Below are 22,541 nucleotides of genomic sequence, written 5' to 3'. Positions count from 1 at the left end.
TTAGTGGTGATTCTTGTGGTCTGGGACAAGAAGTCCAGTGGAGTGATGGCTAGGGACAAAGTAAAGGGTCAGGATGGGGGCAGGAAGATGCCAAAGAGACTGGGGAAGAAACTTAGGAGATGAGGCAGGCCTCTGGAGTGAGAAATGGAAACCACAGATAAAGAGATAAACACACAAGGTTTAAGAGTGATGAGGACTGGGTGGTGGCATGAGGGTGCAGAGAGTTCTTGGCCAGAACCATCTCACTCCCTTATTGCTACCACCTCCTGGTGCCGTTAATCTCTTTCCCCGAAATATGTGCTACATGATGCAGTCTCACAATTTCTCCTCTTCCTTACAATTCTAGATCAAGTAACAAAGTCCTTCTTAAGCCTGACAAACAGATTTTCCTGCAGCAAAACAGGAGCCAAAATAAGGACTTGCCTATGCTCCCTCTTTCTTTTTCCCATTCACACTAAAAGGAAGGAATGAGAGGATGTAGTAACAGATCAGACATAGAGAATAAAGGAAAAGAAAGACTCAGAGGGTTTAAAATTGAAAGATTAGAGAAATGGTGGTAATAGTGAAAAAAGTAGGTAGCATTATCTTTACATCTCTCCATTCCCCAGTGCAAAATTGGTGTGAAATACTACCGAATGAATGACTCCCGAAAAGGAAGACAGGTTGGGACGATGAAGAGCAGTTCTCACATGCTGACTCCGAGGTGATGATATGAAAGTAGAAATGTGGGCCTGGAGCAAGCAAAGGCTAAAGATGCAAAGGATTTAATAGGCTAGAAATGATGGCAGAAACCATGAGAGGAGATGAACTCTCCTAGGTAAATGTTGAGACTTTAGAGCTGAGATCTCTTTGGTGTACAACAAGATTCAAAGTAAATGTAATCAAGTTAGGGCATCAATTCATTCCGAACATTAGCTGATCACTTCAAAAGGCTGCTAGCATTCATACTTTCTTTAAAAAGCCAATATTGGGGGGCAGCAAGGTGGCATAGTAGAGTTCTAGCCTTGAAGTCAGGAGGATCTGAGTTCAAATTTGGCCTCAGACACTCAAAAAAAAAAAGCCATACTGAGTGGTCCACGCCTCTAATTCCTTGCTACTAGGGAGTCACCCAGAGCTAGCAGACTGTTTGAACTTGGGAATTCTGTGCTGAAGTTTATCGGGAGTCCACACTAAGTCTGGCACCAGTATGGTAAGCCCCTGAGAACAGAGCAGATGATTACCAGGCTGCCCAAGGAGGAAGGAACCAGCCCAGGTAAGAAACAGAGCAGGTCAAAATTCCCATGTCAAACAGCAGTGAGATCAGCCCTGGAATGAGTGCTGTACTTCCAGCCTGGACAAGACAGAGAGATCCAGCCTCCAACAGACAGACAGAGAAATCAATGAGCAAGCAAGCAAATAAATAAGTAGCTCAGAAGAATACTGAGTCATTTTTTATGTAGTAATGTGTATACTCGACCTACTTGAAAAAACTACAAATGACTATTTTTCATGTAGTAAAGCAAAATACTTATACTGTATTCTCCCTAACTAGAGAATGGTTTGATTTCTTTAAAACACTGACTTATTTTAAACCCACTTTAGCTTTACTCTCACAATCAGTTCATTTTCTCTGCTGCTGGAAAGGTAAGATTATATACTTACTTATGTAATTTAAGATACAGCAATTAAACATAGAATAAAACTTACCAAGATATCTCCCAGTCAACCCATTCCATTAGCTTAACCTTGACAAAATTGGTCACTCTTAGGTGGCCTAGAGAATAGAACAATGCTGGGCTGCCTTGTACTTTTCCCCAAACAAGATCATTACATAATTTAAACAACTCTGGCTGAGTGAAAAATTAATAAAAACATAAAGATATAATTGCTGATTAATACCTTACATTAATTAATAATTATAAAGAACTTCATAAATTTATAGAATGTATCCTTAATAATGAAATCAAGACTAATGAATGGTACCAAATTCTTACATTTTTGCTTGCTTGAATATGCATTTGTCACTAGAAAATTGTAGGTCTTACTAATTATGAGTTTAGGATTAGAAAAAACAAATTAGTTTTATTAATTACTTGGCCACTTTAAGGTTAAAAAGTGAAACATTTAGGTCATGTCTTGGTAATTTAGTATTACAGCAATATATGATCTGCATATACTTATCAGTTACCAATTTTTTTTATTATAAAAAAGGAGAAAATATTTGATTATGGCCAGTGTTCTAATGATCACTTCTTTTATTTTGACTTTAACATCTATCCACATTGTCAAAAACATGAAATTTCTTTTAATCTTAAAATAGGAATACTTTGTTTACTTCTGTCCTCCACAGTTTCATCCTAGCTTGTAATGCACTGAACTTTCATTAGTTGGCTCATCATCTTAGGTTAGTATGCCAGGTCAAAACCCATGTAGTGGAAGGGTAAGAGAAAGGTTTGATTGGATTCCAGTTCTGTCTCATGGTGCCTTTTCTTGCTGTATGACTTGGGCAAGGCATTTAACCCCTTTCGAGACTTGTTTTTTTCATCTGTGAAAGGGAGAAAACGACACTTACACGTACCAGCTTCACAGGACTATTGTGAGGATCAAATGTGACTGAATATTTAGTGTTTTGTAACCATTAAGCAAGTATTCATATTATCGGTGCCTGGTATCTCCAATTCCTCGACATTGTTAAAAAAGAATATGCTCTCTTTCTCCCAGGTAAATCCTTCCATGGCTATAATGATGTGTAGAGACTTTTTTGTGTGTGTGTGACCCAAATGGACTGATTAAAGGGCGTGGTTGAAGACTAGTTATAAATCCATGCTAAGAACTACAGCCACATGAAGTAGCCACGGTGTTAAGTAAACAACAAGTATATACCACACTCCACCAAAACTAACACTAGAGTAACTAGTAGTCCTGAATCTTAACATACTGATGCACTTTCCCAAACCATAAAGGCAGATTAAGTGTCATGGTCTTTTTCTTATTCTCTGCTTCCAATGTGATCATTTCATTAACTGCCTGAGTTAAAATTATTATACTCATTCTTTTCCCCATTAATATTTGCTAAATTGTAGGCTAATGCTTAAATATGCAAAATTATCACTAAAGCATTTTTAAACATTTCTAACAGTGAAATGAGAAATCAGTAATTGAGTAGAAAAAATAGTCAACATCACAATAGATAACCATGCCAAAATTACTCAAAGGTTAAGTTGTTTACAGCAAAAATTAAACATGCATACTTATAATAGGTAGTTTATACCTTTAATCTCTTATTTAACACAGAAATGAGAGCCACATTAAATCCTATAAAAGGAGGTATGCTAGGAAAATTAAACTGTCTACCTTACTAATACTTTAGATTCAAGCGTTCAAATTTAATCTGAAGTAAGTCTGAAAAGTGACTTACAAATTGGCTTAGTGATGCACAGCATTCCTGGGACATTTAAAATGTCAACTATACCAAAAATTTCTAAGACTTATTTTGATTCTAAAATGTTATTAATTCTGCTTTGGGAAAAAGCAATTTACTAGTCCAAAAAGTGATAAGTATAGCCTTTCATCCCTTCACAATAGATCTGTGTTCCCAATATTTTCCTATAGCTCACTCTATTGTGTGCTAAATTACATTGGATCACCTTCCTAACTAATGGTACTTTTGACATTGCTGGTATTGTGCAATGTCACATCTACAAAAGGAATACACCCTAACCTGTGCCAATAGAATACATTTTCTAATAATCTTTCCTTGCTCCCATGAAAAACCAATACCAATAAACTGTCTACCACTTTTTCAGTGTATAAGCATCCCCTTACTACTCACTAATTCCAGAATCTAGGACAGTTCAGTTTCCACTCAACCACTTTACTCCTACACTACAGAGAAAAAGGGGAAGAACTACTTTCTTCCTCTCCTATATATCATAGCATCACACAAGCTCATAGTTAAAAGAATCTTAAGCATAGCTCTCACCCAATTCCTCTGCAACACTGCGTTTAAAATATTCTCTAAAGACGTTACTTTATTAATTCCTAATCATATCTGTGTAAATTTTCAATACTGAGTTCAAGGCAGTCTCTGCAGATCCAAGTTTGCAAACAATGAAAACAGTACAGTCAACTACAAATACAACAGTAATAAAGGCAAAAGATTCTTAATCTCATCGATTTAATTATACTTTGTCCTAAAAGAGACAAAAGCAAACACCAAACATTTAGGAGCAGAGAAAGAAAAGCAAATGACGGTTAGCTAACAGCCTGGCAAGTTCCACATTGTCTTTCCTTTCTATTTCCGACTTTACCAACCTGAGGGAATAGGATGAAAATCCTGGAAACAGCCTATTGTGGCAGGCAGTTCACCAACCTTTGCAGAAAGTCAAAGGGCATCCTGGTTCACTCTAGCTGGAACTCCTTCTTAATGCTCTACACAATCCTTTTCTGGCTCCTCTCACTTCTTCCCTCTTAATGTAGGTCTTCTCCATGACTTTCAATCCACTTTTTCCTCTTGGCAAACTCACCTATTCCTATAATTTCAACTATTATACCTGTAAGTAGATAATTTCAAATTTAAATTTCTAGCCCTAACCTCTCCTGAGCTATGTGAAGGTCCCACCACCTCCATTCCTCATAAGTAGATCTGATCATGTCATTCTTCTGCCAAAAAACTTTTTAATGGCTCTGTCTTATCTACCAAACAAAATTCAAATTCCTGAAGGCCTGGCACTCCAGCCTACCTTTTTTTTTTTTAACCACCACATTCTCTCCATCTTCACTAACCCACAGAGTGATTGTGACTCTGATGAAGGCAACTAGAGCAGCCCATCTCGAATGTGAAACCCTTTCTCCAAGTTCTGTTTCAAGTGCACTTTTACCTACGCCACCCTCCCTGATTCGTCCAGTTGGAAATGACAATAACAGAATCATCTGGGTGTCTACCTAGCTAATCTGCTAAATTAAACACCACATTCTTTCTTCAAGGCAACAAGTGCCTCTGATTCATCCCTTCCTCAGCTGGATCCACTAGAGTACTTGAGTATTATGGCTACTAAGTGATTGTTTGCTTAACTGGCTGAAGCATAACTTCAGAGAAGATCCTCTTTCCTGGACCTCACCAATTAAGCACCACAACTTTAGTAGTACTTTGCACATCAAGACACAAATATCATGGGGTATCCACTATATGCAAGGGACTGGGCTAGAACAAAATCAGATAGTTGGGCAACTATGTGTGCAAATTAAAAGGTGAACTACATTTCCAACTTCTCCATAAGACAACACATTCTTTAATCTTCAGAAAGATAGTGATAAATGAATTTCAACTACAAGCTTTTGCAGATTTCAGTGTAGTAACATACCTGCATTAGACGTGCTGCCTGCTGTAGCCAGGGATCCAGTGTGATTTTGGGTAAGGTTGTCTTGGGTTGACTGGGGGCCCGGAGTTGCCCATGATGAAGTACAATATCCCACAGGACTCTGTCGCCGCTGCGGCGGATGGTTGACGGCTGTGTTTTGACCAGGAAATGAATTATCTTTAAACTGTGTGATGACTGAAGTGCTCTGTGAAGTAAATACTTGCCCATATGGATCGCCAGCAGGCACCGAAGGATATGAAACACTAGGGTACACAGCACCCGAAGCAGTAGACATAGCATAATGGCCAGAAGTAAGGGGAAATCCCTGAGAAGCAATGGAAGAACTGGCAGAGGGAATGACCGGACTGTTGTAGTGATTACCAAAGGAGGAGTGCGGCTGGGGTCTACCTGTGTGTAAATGGGATGCTGAAGATGCAACACCACTTGGGAATGATCCAGGAGTGGACCCTACAGTATGAGGAGCAGGAGGACCCCTGCCATATACCTGCTGTGATCCCAGCTGCATGTTCATCGAGCTAGGACCTGTAGCAACAGTCACATTTTGTGTTGGTACTGTGTAGGGGCCAGAATAATAATCAGTCCCATACTGGCTTTCCAATGGCAGAGGGGTACTTTTCCCAGGTCCTTGGGAATAGAGTCCTGAGGGAACAACATAGCCTTGAGGAGGTAATCCATATCCAGGTGGAAACTGCATCTGATTCTGTGCTGGACCTAAGAAAAGGAAGAAAATCCTCACATAAATCACTGAAAAAGCAACTAAGGTACCAGAGCATGAAATACTGGTCCTTGAGAAAGTGGAAAAATCAGAATTTATATAAGGCAATATTTCTAAGCACCTACCTACCTCAAGAGTGACCTAACTTTTTCCCAACACGACAACCTACTTTGTAAGGTTACATTGTCACAGATGTCATATCAATCTAGTTCTACTCCTAGCTTAGCGACTATTTCTTCTATGACCTTTAGGATAAGTCAATCTTTCTATATAGCTCATTTGTTTTTCTCAGTAAAACTGAAGACTATGCCTTTTCCGTCTCTTAACAGGAAACTAGAAGATAAAAAATTTACACTGTTATGGGTAATTTAATAAAAGGTACAACATGATCATTGTTATGCTCTTTTACTATCAACAACACACCTTCAAAGGCCTGAGAGCTCCTTAATCCTTTACTAGGCAATACTGTAGAAGTCAATTTCAACCATATGTCTATGGAGTCATAATGAGGACTTCACTAATACAATTAAGACAGAAGCTGAGAGGTGTTGGAGAGGGAATATTATTCATGTTTCTGTTACAATTATGTTATGAATACACAATATATGTCCACATGACACCCTAATTTCTAAGTGCTTTAATTAAAATTATCTTGCAGAATGATCAGAAACATTAGATTTACATTCAAAGTCCTCATTTATGAGTTAAAAAAAAAGGAACCAAATAGTACTCCCTTAAAAAAAAAAAGTTAATGCTCTTGTCTACCCAATTAATACAAATTGATAGCATCTGGAATGCCCCATCAAAGAACTACCCTGTATCAATTTTGAATCATGAGGGTAACTTAGTAAGTATTAAACAAATCTATTTAAATGACTATCCATTTCCTAATGACTTATTTGGCTTATCCATGTCACAGATATGGAAGCAGGGAAATAAAACATTACCATATCCAAAAAGCTCAAATGTCAATCTTCTAAAAAATAACAAGAATGTTTTATCTACTAAAAGTTTACTTATTCTTATAAATACAACAGAAACATTTAAGTCATTTCTTCAAATCCACAAAAATACCTTACGTTTCCATTACTGTACACTTAAAAAATATTCATTATCTGTTATTTTACCATAAAGCTTTAAATTTATTTAAAAAGCTGATAAATCATTCAAAATAAATGACTCAAAGCACATTCAAGAATGAAATGCTGACATTTTACATTCTTCCATTGTTCTTTGAAAAGCAATCTAAAAAAAAATCAAATTTTTTTAAATGGAAAATTTAGTCAAAAAACACAGTGTCCTTTGCTTTCTCATTCTTAAAACTTATTTTAACCTTTAAAAATATTATTAAAATGATTGTGTTATGAGTATTACTGCACTTCTATGAATCCACGTAGAATAAAGTAAATAAAATCAGGAAAACATTATGCAAAAGAACTGTGGCAGAGAAAATGAAAAGAACAATACAAAAAAAGTGAATTCTGTCTAATGGCCAACATTGGCTCCAAAGAAGAAATGAGAAACTGAACTTCCCTCTTTTTGTCAGAGGTCTATGGCTGTAAAATACAGCATATGCTGTATGACAGCATTAATGTATTACATGTTATTTCTAAACTTTTAAAAAAATCTTTGTTACAGGATCTAAAACATCTCCAAAGGCCTCATGCTGGAAAATGCTATCCACAAAGAAGAAAGAACTATGGAGTTTGAATGCAGACTGAAGCATACTATTTGCTATTTTGTTTTCTTCTATTGTGTTTTGTTTCCTCTTTCTGGTGGTTCCTATTGTTTCTAATTCGTACTTACAACATCACTTATATGAAAATATGTTTAATAGGAATGTATATGTATTGCCTATATCAGATTGCTCTCTGTCTTGGGGAGGGGAGGGAGGGAGAGAAAAAATTTAAAACTCAAAAGCTTATGGAAGTGATTGTTGATAATTCAAAAGAAATTAATTTTAAAAAAAGAAAAAAAAATCTTTGTTACAAGAGAATGTTGGGTAGGGGAAGTGGAAGTGTATATTCAGAAATGTTACGTAAAAACAAAGTCATAAATAAAACATTTACTAAAGAATTACTTCTTTTTATCCAAAAGTTTACCCAAACTCATAAATGCATTTTATAAGTAAGCCAGAACTATCCTGTTCAGTTGGGATTTCCTTGACAAGGATTCTTAAGTGGTTTGTCATCTCCTTCTCCAGCTCCTTTTACAGATGAACAAACTAAGGCAAGCAGAGTTAAGTGACTTGCCCAGGGTCACAGCTAGTAAATGTGTGAGGCCAGGTCTGAACTCAGGAAGATGAGTCTTTCTGACTCCACGCATGGCTCTCTACCCACTGTGCTACCTACCTGTCCTCAGAACTCATTAAGAACTTTTAAATTACAGAAGTATTATGAGTTGATAGCTAGGTTATACTGTCAAGAGAGGATAAAATGATCTAGTGTAACATACTTGGGAAAAAAGCACTAATTACCAGGCAGGAAAATTAGTTTCTCATCTTAGTCTCTGCTAATCATTAGCAGAGTGAGCTTGAGAAAATGACTTCTACTTTAGGAACCTCAGTTTCCTCATCTGGAAAAGTCTGCTCTGCATCCCTCATATAATTCTTATAAGGATCATAAAATGAAACCATATAAAAGTACTTTATAAGTCAAAGATAAAAACACTATACACCTGTATTGTTGGAATTTAAACTCCTTGAGACCACAGACCTCATTTTTAAAAAAATTCTGTCCCCATCTCTCGGAGAGCCACGCCACTACATTACACAGTGTAGTGAACATAGCTGCCTCTCAATAAATCTGTCAAATTAATATGCACACAGTAAAAACAACAAACTGGACTATTTTCAATTCCTACAACTCCTTATATCTGAACTTCACTCCTATTCCCCATTTCCACTAGATGAAACTGTTCAAGGCCCTATTAAAATGCCAATTCCCCCAGGAAGCCTTTCCTGATAACTCTTGCAGATAAAGAACTAAAAATAAATGGATATTAAATTTGAAATAAGTTTAGATATCACTATGTCTAACTCGATTATTTTATAAAGGAGGAAACAGTTTCCTCTTTAGAATTCATACCATTTGGCTTGTATTCCTTCTCTTAGCATAGGGATAGGAACCACATCTGTGGTTTCATTGATATAGGGAAATCCTGGGTGAGGAAACTCCCTCTACCAATGCAGGTAGGCACCTTCTTTTCTATCTATAGTTTTAGTTTCCTAGAGTACTGAATGTGAAGTGACTTGCCCACAATCACCTTCTATGTGCCAAAGGCAGGACTTGAACCTGTCTTCCTGGTTCCAAAGCTAGTTCTTTATTCACTATGTCATGCAACCTCTTAGCACTTCTCCTATACATGGTTGGCCTAATCTGTAGTAAAGTGCATAGGAGAATAGATTGAGAGGTAAAAGGTACCTCAGAGGTCACCCAATCTAACTCCCTCATTTTTATAGATGAAACTAAGGCCTAGCAAGGTTAAGTTACTTGCTCAAGCCACATAGGCAGCTTTAACAGGAAAAATTTTAACTCTCGTCCTCTGAGATTCATGAATCAGTACTTTCACTTCTGAATCATGGTGTGCTGCAAGGTACAACTCTCAGAATATTTAAACTGTATTGTGCACTTAGGAGCCCTCTGAGTGCTTGTGAATGTGACAAGGATGGCTTCCAAGGTCCTTTGCAGCTCTCAAGCTTTGAATCTGAGGACCTATTATCTCTCTGAGCCTTCACATCCTGTGAAGTCATGAGCTCTCATAAATCTTCCAAAGAACTACCCTTCCTGCTGGTCTAAATAATCGTCATGAGGGGCAGCTAGGTGGCGCAGTATATAGAGCACTGGCCCAGGAGTCAGGAGGATCTGAGTTCAAATCCACTGTCAGACCAGACACTTGACACTAGATGAGTGACCCTAGGCAAGTCAACCCCAATTGCCTCAAAAAACAAAATAATAATAAAAAAACCCCCCAATCATTGTGCATAGTATGTGTGTAAATGCTTTCTGAATTAATGAAACAATGATTAAGAATCCTAGGATAAATTAGGTACTGCACAATCCAAAGGTGAAGAAAATGAACTACTATCTATTACCCCATCCAGCCTTTCACTGGATGTATAACAATTCTGAAATATACATAGTAAAGATTTTAATACCTATACTGAGGGAAGGTTGGTGAGAGTTGAGGAAAGGAATGGAATGGTTTGGTAAGCACATCTGGGGGAGGGTCAATTTTAAACATTAATGGAAGGCTGCTATATTTTCCAGGCTTCTGATTCTTTGATAGCTCTCCTGTATTCATTTCAAATGTTACATATTGACAAGGAAAAACTCTTATGATCCTCAAAGTGGGAAGATCCAATTGAGAACTTCAAAGACGAACATGTATAGCTTGAATTTTGATATTATGAGCTACCTAAAACAAACTGAATATCGATTCCTTTTTTTAAACTAACATTAAATTAAATTTTCTTTTTTCAATTAACCACAAAAATCTGCCTTCTATTTCCTACCCCCCCAATGAAAAAGAATAACAAAGCCCTGACAACAAATTATGTATAATTAAGGGGGGGAAGCCTGAGAGGGTCACGTCCAAATAATTTATGCCTCAATCTGCACTATGTCCAGCATGTCTAGATCAGCAGTTGAATGGCAAGTTTCATCAAGAATCTGTTGGAATTGTGGTTGGTCATCGTACTGATCAGTTTTTCTGTCTTTCAAAGTTGTTTGTTTCTACAACATTGTTGTTGATGCACAAATAGGTCTCCCAGTTCTGCTTCCTTTTCTCTGAGTCAGTTCACATGGCTTTCCAGTTTCTCTGAAAATTGAACTTTTCATCATTTTTTATGGAATGAGAGTAGTTAACACATTCATACATCACGACTTATTCAATTATTCCAACTGAGGGGCACCTGGGCATCCATTCTTCAGAGGCAAAAGAATAAGAATCATACAACAATAAAAGACAAGCCTAGCTCAAGTCTTTACAAACATCAATTTGTATTCAGTGAATACACAGTATTTCTTCTGGGCAAGACCGGGGTAAACTGAGTTACCAGTGTGATATAGCAGCCAAAAAATCTACTGTGATATTATGCTACATTAAGAGGAGCATAAAGGTGAAAGGGGAACTTAAAAAGTTATTTCTGTGAATATTTTCAGTGAGTTGCTGGCCAATTAGTGTGAAAGATAATATCACAGAACAGGAAACCCCTACCTCTAATTTCCAGCAAGTATTACCTGGTTCTTATCTGGTCCAGCTTTACCTTTAAATAAAAAGTTGAAGTCATGTTTCTACACCAGTGACCTATATTCTTTTACTGGTATGTAAACTTCCTACATCAAGGCAGACAGCAATCAGTCTATAACTCAGAAAAGTCTTAGGAAATTTTCTGAGGCTCAGAGAGTTAGGTTAAGTGACTCACTCATGATCAGAGGTGCTATTTGAACTCAGTGTCTTCCTTACTCTAAGTATGACATTCTATCCATTAGACCACAAAGTCTCTCTTATCCAATCATTAATTGCCTATTATGTGCAAAGCACTAGGCTAGACCACTTTCTAAAGGAGTATAATTCACTCCAAAGGCTGACACTAAAAAGTGTCCCTTTTTAAACAAACCTGATACAAGAATATGTGGATTTACAAAACAAATTACACTGGATTATTTTAAATTGTAAGCTCCTATAGTGCACTTGACTTAGCATTTGATTTGCAATATTTAAACCAGCTTGGTAACAGGTTGCCCAGCTTCCCTCCAATGTATCCCAAACATTAGAAACGTAGCTTTCTTTTTACCGTATTTATCCCTTGGCTTGTACAAACATCTCAGACTGGCATTCAATGTGAGTGCCAGGCACCTTTTCCAATCTTGGCTCACAGTGTTCTTCTATAGGTATTCAATGCAATGGTGAATTGGACTACCTGCCATTTATTCCTGAACATGGTATTTGCTCTCCCGATCCCTTGCCTTTGCTAGTGTGATTCCCTCTGTGTGGAATCCAAAAAAAAAATTGGCCACATCTGCCTCTTAAAATCTCATGCATCCTTGAAGGCCTGGCTCAAAAGATATTTCCCACATTCTAGGACATAATTATTCCTCTTCAGAATTCCTCTCTGTGCTACTCTTAATACCATTAATAACAGAAACTGCTGGAATACTGGACCAATCATCTCATTTCCTAAACTGGAAGCTCCTTGAGAGTACAGATGATATCTGATTTATCTTTCTATCCCCAACAGAGACCCACAAATAAGGCACTCAATAAATGTTTACTCAATGAAATTAATTTTACCTTCAAATTTTGTGGACCACATGTATTCCATAAAGTCTTAAGAAAAAAGCAGTTTTAAAACTTACACTAAAATATTTACAATTTTTAAAAGTCTGATGGTATAAACTATGTAAAATGCTATACTTGAAGAACTTTAAAGCTAGGTAAATTACACTATTTATAATTGGTCCTTATAGTACTTACAGAAACAAGCTGAAAGGGATTTTAGAGGCCAATTAGCAACCAGTTAACCAAGACCTGCACAAGAATTCCCTCTACATCATATCTCCACCAAACAGTCATCCAGGGACCCCCAAGTCCTCGAGTGAGGGGAAGAGCCATTCTCTCCAGAGGCAGCCCAACTTACCTTTTGATAGGTCTAACTTCCCTATACTCAGCCTAAATCTGCCTTTCCATAATTCCTACACATTGCTCCTAGCTCTTTCCACTGGGTCCAAGCAGATAAAACCAATCAAATCTATCTTTCACATGACAGCTGTTTCAAATACTTGAAGACAGGTACCTTCCCCCACTTCCAACCAATCTTTGTAAGGCATGCTCTTGAGGCCCTCCACCATCCATGGTGGTCTCTTCTAGACAACCCAAAATCAAAAACCTTTGTTCTCCAAAATTTTAAACATGGTCTTTAGAACCGAACACTATATTCCAGAAATGGTCTGATAGGAGCAGCACACAAGACTATTCATTCTTTCCTTCATTCTAGACATTATGCTCCTCTTAATGTAGCATAACATCACAGTAGATTTTTTGGCTGCTATATCACACTGGTAACTCAGTTTACCCCTATCTTTCCCAGAAGAAATACTGTCTAGCCAAGTTTCTCCCCTCTTCTACTTTAAGGGATTAATTTTTTTTTGAAACTATTCATTTGAATTTATGTCAAGTGTAAGATGAGAAAGTTGCCCTTTGCCTCTCATTTCCCAACTCCTAAAATTTGTGACATGACCTGCCCAGAGTCCACCAAATGACATAGGATCATCAAAATGGTAAACGCTATTTGTTTTAGTCATCTTCTCCTAGCTTACATTTCAATGACTGTGAAAGAGGTCAGCCTTAAAGGTCTGAAAAACGGATTCTTCTGTAATCATAAAAGGAACGTCAAGGATGACAGTACTGCAAAAATGTTTTTTTGTTTAAAAAAATCATACCAAACTAATTAGGCAGGACCACCGCTGGAAATGGAATTTTTTAAAAAATAACGAGATAACATTTACATAGTGCTCTAAGGTTTGCAAATACATTATCTCATTTGATTCTAACAACCCTAGGTGCTATTATTATTATCCCCATTTTACAGATGAGGAAACTGAAGTTCACTCAGTTATGCAGTGACTTGCCTATGGTCACACAGCTACTAAGTGCCAGAAGCAGGATATGAACCTAAGTCTCTCTTGACTCTAAGTTGAGCATTCTTTCCACCACACAATGATTAATTATCAACAAGGGTATCAATAACATATGCTAGAATATGCTGACGGTTTTACATAAAGTCAGTATGAAAATAGCTAAAAACTCTGAAGGAAATCTACATTCTATGTTGGCATGATATAAACCGATGAATCTTGGGAATTTTAGCAAGTACATGCTTTCTTTTCTCACAATTTAAATAGGCCTATGTAGAAATCATACAGAACATACTGGGCAACAAGAGTCAGCAACTCTAATGAGTCAGGAACTAGTCATCACTTGTAGATTTCCCAGGCTATACATGTGGCTACTTTATGTCCCCAGGGCTTATCTTTCAAAAGCAAGGCCTCTCTAAGTGAGTCTTTTAGCCTGAGGGAGAAACAGTACTATGGAAAGTTGTTGAGGTCCTTATAAGGCTAGGCTAAACACATCGTTTTGAATTTAGGAGTTGGTCCAAAAATTTTAGAGCTAGATGAATTTTTTGGCTTTCAAGGAAAGAAAAAAAAAAGAAAAGAAAGCAGTGTCCATCACTGACCCCTAGCTTCCAGTCCCTCCCAAATCAGGATTACTGAGGGCCTACATTGTCACAGAGTGGGAAGAATACTTCGTATTAGGTCAGAAGCCACTTGTGTGTGTCTTGGTGGACAAGTCAGCACTCCTCCTTCTTTCTGGGGCACGGTTTCTCATCTATAAAATGAAGAGCTGGAGACTACATAAGCCCTCAGGACTCTTTCACCTCGAAATCTGTGATTCTATGAATGACAGAATCTTCACACAGCCACTAGTGATTTTCCTAAAGCACAGAAGTGAGAAGTCACCTTACCTACCTAATAAACTCTGAAAGCTCCTATAATCTAAAGGTCCAAACATAAAATGGAATGTGTGGCAATCCAAGCTCTTCGTAACCTGGATCTTTCTCCCTACCTTTCTAGTCTTTTTTACATACTATCCCCTTCCACATATTCCATGGTCCAGCCACACAGGTCTACGACACTCCATCTCCTGACTCTGCCTTAGCACTGGCTGTACCCAACTCTGGAACCTTCTCACTTTTACCTCAGCCCCTAGGAAATCTCTACTTGAAGACGCAGCTCTAGCCCCACTCTCCACCCTCTTCTTCAGGAGGCCTTTTCTGGTTCCTCACTGCTAATGAAAGGCTACTTTCTTTTTAATTTGTATATACTTACATGTACATATTGTCTTCCCTGTTCAAAGGCTCCTGCTCCTTAGGAGCAAGGATTGTTTCATTTTGTCTTGGAAAGGCAGTGCCTAGTATACAGTGCCTGGCACTTAGCAGATGCTTAATAAATTTGTATAGAATGATTGGTTTATTCCAGGGGTGGAGAACCTGCAGCCTCAAGGTCACTGTAGCTCTCTAGGTCCTTGGGTGTGGCCTTTTGACTGAGCCCAAGTTTTATGAACACACTTTTATTAAGGCCGAAGGTTCCCGACCCCTGGTTTATCCTCTAGAAATCCTCAAAAAAAGAAACTAAGCTCTTAGGCTTGAAGGATCTCCCAAGTCACATGCAGAGTGACTCCTGCCCTTACTCCTCTTTTATTGCTTGAGGCTGACATGACCTCTCCAGAGTTCTTTACTTCTACTACACACATCTTGCAACCTACTTATTTGTGTGAATGTCCTCCCTACCTCCTCTCAGATTAAAAGATGCTTAAGGACAAGGACCATTTGTTTTTTTATGGCACAATGCCCCTATCGTTCCCAAAAGAAATGCTGTCCAGTCAAGTGTAATAAATGCTTAATAGTATGTGCTGAATTGAATTGTTTGTAGGATGCTCCTTGTTCTACTTCACTTTTCCAGTGAACCAAAGCCCAAGCTGGAGCAGGGGAGAGGGATGACTGAAAAATCTGGAGAAGCCCAAAGTGTATCCCCATTACTGGCCAAAGTTATAATAGTACAATGCTGAGTACACAAGAGGAAAGGGAGTGAAGAGCACTTAACTATCTTGGTTCAAATGCTGGCTGTACTACTCACTAGCAATGGTACCCTGAGAAGGTCATTTCACTTCATTCCTTCAGGTGTAAAATGAGAGTTGAACCAAATGATCTCAAAGGTTACTGGCTCTAAATCTATGATCTCTGAAGGCAGGGGACTTCTGATTTTTCACCTTTGCATTTCCAGGGCATATCTAGTACAATTCCCTCTTCTTGGTAAATGTCTGAATTGCATTTTTTGGTAAGACTTCATAGAAAAATGGACTACTACCTACTATGGTGACCTAGAGTCCAGTACGTTAAGCCCTGTTATGAGAAGTCCTATGACTCCATATCGACCACATGGCTGACTACTATCAATTTTGTGAAAACTTTTAAAAAGACTCATTTTAAGGGAGGAAGAATTTGAGGAAAAACACCGAAACCCCAGACCTAAATTTTTTAAAAAAATTAATTAATAGCCAGGATTTCCTCCTTCTGCTTTCTGTGGGCCAACTTACTATCCACTATCGCCTAAAAAACTCACCTAATCAACCAGCCATTTCTTGAACAGTTTTAAAAGCAAAGAAAAAACTCCTGTACCTAAGATTATATAGGGTTAGAAAGAAAGTGAAACTGAAGATAGTCTATTTTGTTACTTATTAGCCACTCTGGCAACATGACTGCAGAAGAAAGAAGTCTTAGCTAGAATGAGGTTTATTTTTTTAATTTGCGAGCCATTATTGTGTAATAAAAAGAGCACTGACTGAAGTCTGATGACCTGGGTTCAAATCCTACTTCTGATGGCTAGTTACTATCTGTGTAACCGTAGGCAAATCACTTTCCAGCTCATTTTCTTTATCTACTGCACATGAGGGCTGGACCAGAGGGCTGCTGAGGTCCCTTCCAGCTCACTGAGAAAAGCTATTCCTCTACTTCCCTTTCCTAATTCCATCCATCCCAGGTCTCCCCCTAGTTTCCTCCATACAACTAAGCAATACTTGAAACTGATAAACTCAACTTATCCTTCCAACCAGGCCACAAAACAATTTACGACAAGTATGTTGGACAACATAGTATGTTTACGAAAAAGGCTCCAAAAATGGATTCAAGGGGTCTCTGGTTCAAAAAGTGTAGGAAACACTAAGAAACTGATGAATTCCCATAAAACCTAAATAAGAAGAAAAGTATTTTAGGCATATGAAATTAGTTTCACCTTTTAGGGTAAGGAAAGCTCAAATCCTCTGGTGGCAGGTCTTTAAAGTCTACAAGAGAAATTAAATTGCTAATCTTTAGTAATCTGCCTGGACAGCTAGAAGAGTGCAAAGTCCTACTGGAGAAGACCACATTAACAAAGTTAATAATGATAATTACCACTTACAGGTTTGCAAAGTGTTTTACATGAATCTATCCTTCCAACACCCTGGAGAAACTGAGGCAAACGTAGGTTAAGTGACTTGTCCAAGGTCAGCAATCTGAACTCAAGACTTAGCTCTATCCACTGTATCACCTAACTGCCTCGAGAGAAGTCTAACCAAGAATTCCGGGTTGACAGTTTGTAAATGCTCATTCCTCCTCTCTAGGAAACCCAAATGGTGTAGAATTCTTACACTGACTTACCCAAAATGAAGATACTGAAGATCTGGCTCAACTGCTTCAGCCTGAGGTATTACTAGATTTTTCCAATGATGAACCTGGCAGAAATGACTATCATAAACTAATTAAATTTCAGTTCAACATGTGAAGCCTGCGATATAGTCTCTGTTAACTTCCACACAGTCTTTATTGGCAAAGTCTAATCCCAATGGTCCAGCCAAGTAATAAGGCTTGGTTGCACCATAAAAAAAGTGAACCACAAACAAGTTTCTGCACTATACAACAAAATTGTACTGCTGACCCAGGATGGCACAAGTAAACCAGACACAAGAAAAGCATACTCTATGATATGCTGGTCACATTCCTTTTATTCTTAGCATAAGACTGAGCACAACACCACAGATTTAAAGACAGAAGGGATTGGAGAAGCTGTCCAGTCCAACCTCCTCATTTTATAGATGAGGAAACAGAGGTCACTGGCCCAAGATTACCCATGGAGTGAACGGGTGGATCTGAATGCAAGTTCTCTGACTACAAATCCAGCACTCTTTCTACACACCAGGACATATCATTACATTTACTTTGTTGGGAAAAAAAATTCTCCTACTGCTTCACCTTGGTGTCAAAGGGGCTTTGGCTTCCTAAAGACTACCCCCAGTGAAGTCCAAGCTCTGGCAGATTTTATTAAGCTAGAAAAGCTTTGATGTGGAACCTGGGCCTGGTGATGGGCTCTATATTTGTCATTCAAAGCCCAGACTAACAAGTTCACAGAAACTTGTCCCTAGACTGACCTCATGGTAATGCCAATTTTAATCACAGCAACACAAGATACAGAAGATGTCTCAATAAAGGGATCCATATAAAGGAAATAACTGAGTCCTTTAAAAAGTACGTGTGAGGTAGCTTGCTAAGTTCTTTACATACAAAGCTCTAAAGGAATTTAATGCTTCATATACAGCTTTTTTAAAATTCCCAGCATCTAGCTTTGAATAGAGTAATAAATATTCATTGGAGTGAATTCAACAGCTACTTAATGTGGGGTAGAGATATACTGAAAGACAGCTGAAATAAGAAAAATAATAATTAAAAACCCTAGGTAATAGGCACTAGAGATCACCTAGGGACAGGACTGTTTTCCTGAGTATCTTAGAGATCTCCATCAATTTGGATAGACAGAAATTAAGCATCCAGACAGGCACATTATCACCATGGTGATGTCTTCATAAGAAGACCTGATGCTTTTTGGTTAGCTATAAACAAAGAGAAGAAACTGGAGGCAGATGCTCTGATCAGAAGAGACTTCAGGCATAGTAGGAAGTACTTGTTTTATTTTAAATTTTGCATATTTTCTTAGAGTTGAAGGGTTTCCCATACCTGATAAGGTAATACCAAGTCAACTGATGATCTATCCTTATTTATATCTCCCATTATATCAAATTTTCATAACATAATCAACTTTATCTTTCTTGTTGCCTTACTGACTGCTAAAATTATATAACTGTTTCTCCTCTGAGAAGAGCATGTATGTGGAAGCACAGTAATCTCCAGTATATCCAACAGTTAACACCTCAAAAGTATGTCTAAGTCCTTTAAAAGTGAAACAAAGCAATAGCTTACACATACATTCTGAGTCCACTCCTTTAGGTTGAGTTCTTTCGTATGTCAGACAATTGTAGCTGCAGAAAGGGGAAGACAATAAGCCGCTAGCTTAAATGACTAGTCACACAATTCTCTGGTGGAAGATTTAGTTTCCACCTTGATAAGAATTACCAGGAAACAAAAAATGACTATTAAAAAATACTATTTCACATGGAGATATAAATCATTCCTAAAAGTGCATCTGCTGTCCAATGGAAAAAATTTAAGTACCTATTTCCAAACAGCTATGAAGAAAACTGGCTTAAAAATTAAAGCAACACAACTAGTAGTTGTTCCCAATTGAGGACAAAAAAAGAAGTTAGTCTCTTACATAACTTTTAAAAAACTCTTTAATGAAAAAAACCCAACAAATCTAGAAAACCAGTCTAGTTATCATCCTTTATTTGGATTTCCAGCTCCTTCATTCCCTACCCTTAAAAAAAAAAGTCCAAATGACAACATACTATGCATTTTTAATACTGATATTATGGATTCAAGATGCCGAACGAGACATACATACTTGGACATGGAAAGTGTGGGAACCTGTTTTGCCTGACTATGCTGATTTGTTACGAAGGTTTTGTTTTTCTTTGAAATTTTTAAAATCTGGGGTGGGAGATATAATAAATGTTTGTTATCTGAAAAACAAAATAAAAATTTTAATCTGAAGAATGCAATAAAGTAAAATATTTAATTACAGTGAGATATTATATTATAAGAATTAGAAATCAAAATGAATTCTGAATAGGTAGCTACAGACTATGAGCATACTTCTTTAAAATGAGGAACTTCCATTACTGGACAGTCACAAATAAATTGATGCTAATGGGAGCCAACAGTAATGTAACTTTCTTTAATAATTTTGCCAAATAATTTTCCAAATTGTTTTGCTTAAGTCACTATAACATTTACATTCCTTAAGCACTCACCAACAGATGGTAGGGTTATGACACAAATGCAGCAGAGATAATTCACAATGTCAATAATTCGCAACACAGAAAACAAACAGTTAACCACAAAAGGCATAATGCTTGGCTCCCAGGTAAACATGGGTTTATGTTACTCTAAAACATTCAGTTCACTCCATAAAACAAGTTTGGACCTCTTATACAATAGCCAAAATAACATCACTGTATGTTACAAAAATATTCTCTCTATATCTTGTGAAGTAGACCCTCTAATATTCCTTCCTAGTCATAGAAAATGATTTATCTTGTGTCAATCAATGAACATTATCAAAATGATTTACTGATTAAACAAATAGAGCTTACTTCCCTTTTTGAAGAGTATCAATTAGAAAAATTAGATGGATACTGAGCTAGATGCTACATAGCATACATTTTAAGTTTTATATTTAGATTTCACTAAGAAGACAAGATGAAGAGGTATATTTTAGGACTCAGACTTGTAATGATTTCAAGTTCGAACCAGAGCAAATCCCATAGTCCACCCTGCCTACACTCAACAACATTCCCCAAATAGGGGTTGGATTTCCTAGAGATAATTTTTCAGCTCAAAATTCTGGATAACTCCGGCCTCAGACCAAACGCTTGACATGTACTAGCTGTGTGACCCTGGGCAAGTCACTTAACCCCAACTCCCTAAAAAAAACCCAAAAACAAAAATCTGAATAACTCAGCTCACAAAACCTCATTTAAAAATTCACTTTGTTATTTTCACGGGGAATGTGAAAGGCCAAAATTCAATACAAGGAGCACTCTATTTTGCTGTGTGCGTGTGTGTGTGCATGCATGGGGGGAATGGAGGTCAGACACACAGGAAGGAGAGGAAGGGGAGACTGACCGACACACAGGGAGGCGGGATGTGGGGAGGAAGAAACACACAGGGACACTGTGTGGGAGGGAGATGGACACACGGGAGAATGAAATACAGGCAGGGAGACGGAGACACACACTGGAAGAGGGGGGAAGAGAGAGGGACGACGGGGGGGGGGAGAGGGAGAGAGAAAAAGATGGGGGGGCAGAAACAGACATTCACAGAGGCAGGAAAGAAGAGAGGGAAACAGAGACACAATGACAGAGGGAGGGAGGGGACACGATGGCAGACAGGGAGCTGGGGGTGGGGGGGACAAAAACAGATCCCTGGATAGAGTAGGAGAGATAAACAGGGGCAGAGGGAGAAACAGAAAGGGGGGAGGGAGAGAGGGAGATTGATCGTTGCTCGTTCCCCTCCCCCCATGCATTTCTGAGACAGACTTGCAGGACGGGGAGTTTCCTTTCGAGAAGGAGCAGGTGTCAAGAGCAACAAACTCCGAATCCCCCAAGGAGCTGAGCTGCCCCCCGAGGAGGGGGAGCAGCCGCAGCCGCCGCCGCCGCCCCCAGCGCGGCCCAAGTGGGTCAGGGGTCCAGTTGCACCCACGTTGCACGTTGATGCGCAATTGTCTGCAAACTTAAGCCCGAACTTGCGCCTCGTTCCGCAGCCGCGCCGCAGAATCCAGGCTGCCGCCCCCTTCCGTCTCGCGGCAGCCCCGGGGAGCCGAGCCCCCCTGACCCCGGGGGATTGCCTCGCCCAGAGCCGAGCCCGGGCCTCCCGACGCGGTCTCCGGCCCCGCGTGCCGCCAGGCCCTCCGGCCCGGCTGCCTTCCCCAGGCCAGGCCGGAGCCCCCGGCCGCCCTCCCGCGCCCTAGGCCCCACGCGCCGCACCCCCGCCTCCCCCTCTCGCGGCCAGCCTCACCGTTCTGGTAGTGCGGCGCCGAGCTCGGGCCGGCGGGGGCGGCCGCCGCTCCGAGCCGGGGCGGGATCCTGGCGCTGGCGGCGGCGTGGGGGTGCGGGGCGCCGGCAGGGGCGGACATGACCGGCAGCGGCGGCGGCTCCGGCTCCTCGTCGGGGAGGGAGGGAAGGAGGGAGAGGGAAGGGAAGGGGGGGAGGGGAGGCGGGAGGAAGAGGAAGGAACGCGCCGGGCGTCACCAAAGAGATCGAACCGGAACCTGGAAGTCGGGGGCGCGCCGACGTTCCACGGGACGATCTACGCTACGCCCGCCGCGCCGCAGCGCCGCCGCTGCCGGGAATCCCTGGCCTCGTTGTCTTCCGGCCCGGCCCTCCCCCCCACCTCCGCTTCCCACGCCGCCGTCACAACGCCCCCTGGCGTCGGCACCGGGAGTCTCGAGCCTCGCAGCACGCCCAAGCGAACCTGTCAGCACCCGAGAGCTGACGGAGCTTCCCGAGCTTTGTCTCCCTGCTGGTGCCCTGGAGCAGACCCTCCCTTCGGCTCCCTGCCCCCCTCCAACCCCAGCCTTTCCCGGGTGTATCGCACAATGGATGGAACGCGGGGAGCCCGGGGATTGGCCGGGTAGGGGATGCCTTCCGCAGCGAGCCTCGGAAGGAGACCGCTGCATCTCGGGCTTGCTCAAAGTTCTAGACCCCGGAGCGTGCCGGGGCGGGGGCGGAGGGGAAGGCCCCCAGGCACTCGGTTACAGCCACGATCCTCGTTTTACGAAGGAGTCCGGAGGCTGGGCGGGGCGAGGCTCCGCTGCCCTACAGCGGAGTTTGGAGGCAGAAGTGAGTTCGAATGCCACCTCTGCCTCTTACTCCCTGGATAAGAGGTCTGTTGACTTCTCTGGACCTGTAAAATGAAAGAA

General features: G+C 40.0%; 1 protein-coding gene across 4 annotated transcripts in view; it reads right to left on the bottom strand.

Annotated features, from left to right (window-relative positions):
- SEC24B (SEC24 homolog B, COPII component) overlaps positions 1–21,919 on the bottom strand; it is an 89,780-nt gene extending 67,861 nt beyond the window's left edge. For 3 of the 4 annotated variants that reach the window (XM_078148530.1, XM_078148531.1, XM_078148532.1), the window contains exon 1: positions 5,343–5,725. In XM_078148530.1, the coding sequence (XP_078004656.1) occupies positions 5,343–5,639 (297 nt within the window). In that variant the 5' untranslated portion in view covers positions 5,640–5,725. Of the gene's footprint in view, positions 1–5,342; positions 6,072–21,637 lie in introns of those variants that run through there. The other variant, XM_078148533.1, reaches the window with a different exon arrangement.
- Positions 21,920–22,541: the final 622 nt, after the last annotated feature.

This window comes from Phascolarctos cinereus, unplaced genomic scaffold (assembly GCF_003287225.1).
Source record: "Phascolarctos cinereus isolate Bilbo 61053 unplaced genomic scaffold, phaCin_HiC Scaffold_9;HRSCAF=440, whole genome shotgun sequence".
Lineage (NCBI taxonomy): Eukaryota > Metazoa > Chordata > Mammalia > Diprotodontia > Phascolarctidae > Phascolarctos > Phascolarctos cinereus.
This window is presented reverse-complemented; position numbering and strand designations above follow the sequence as displayed.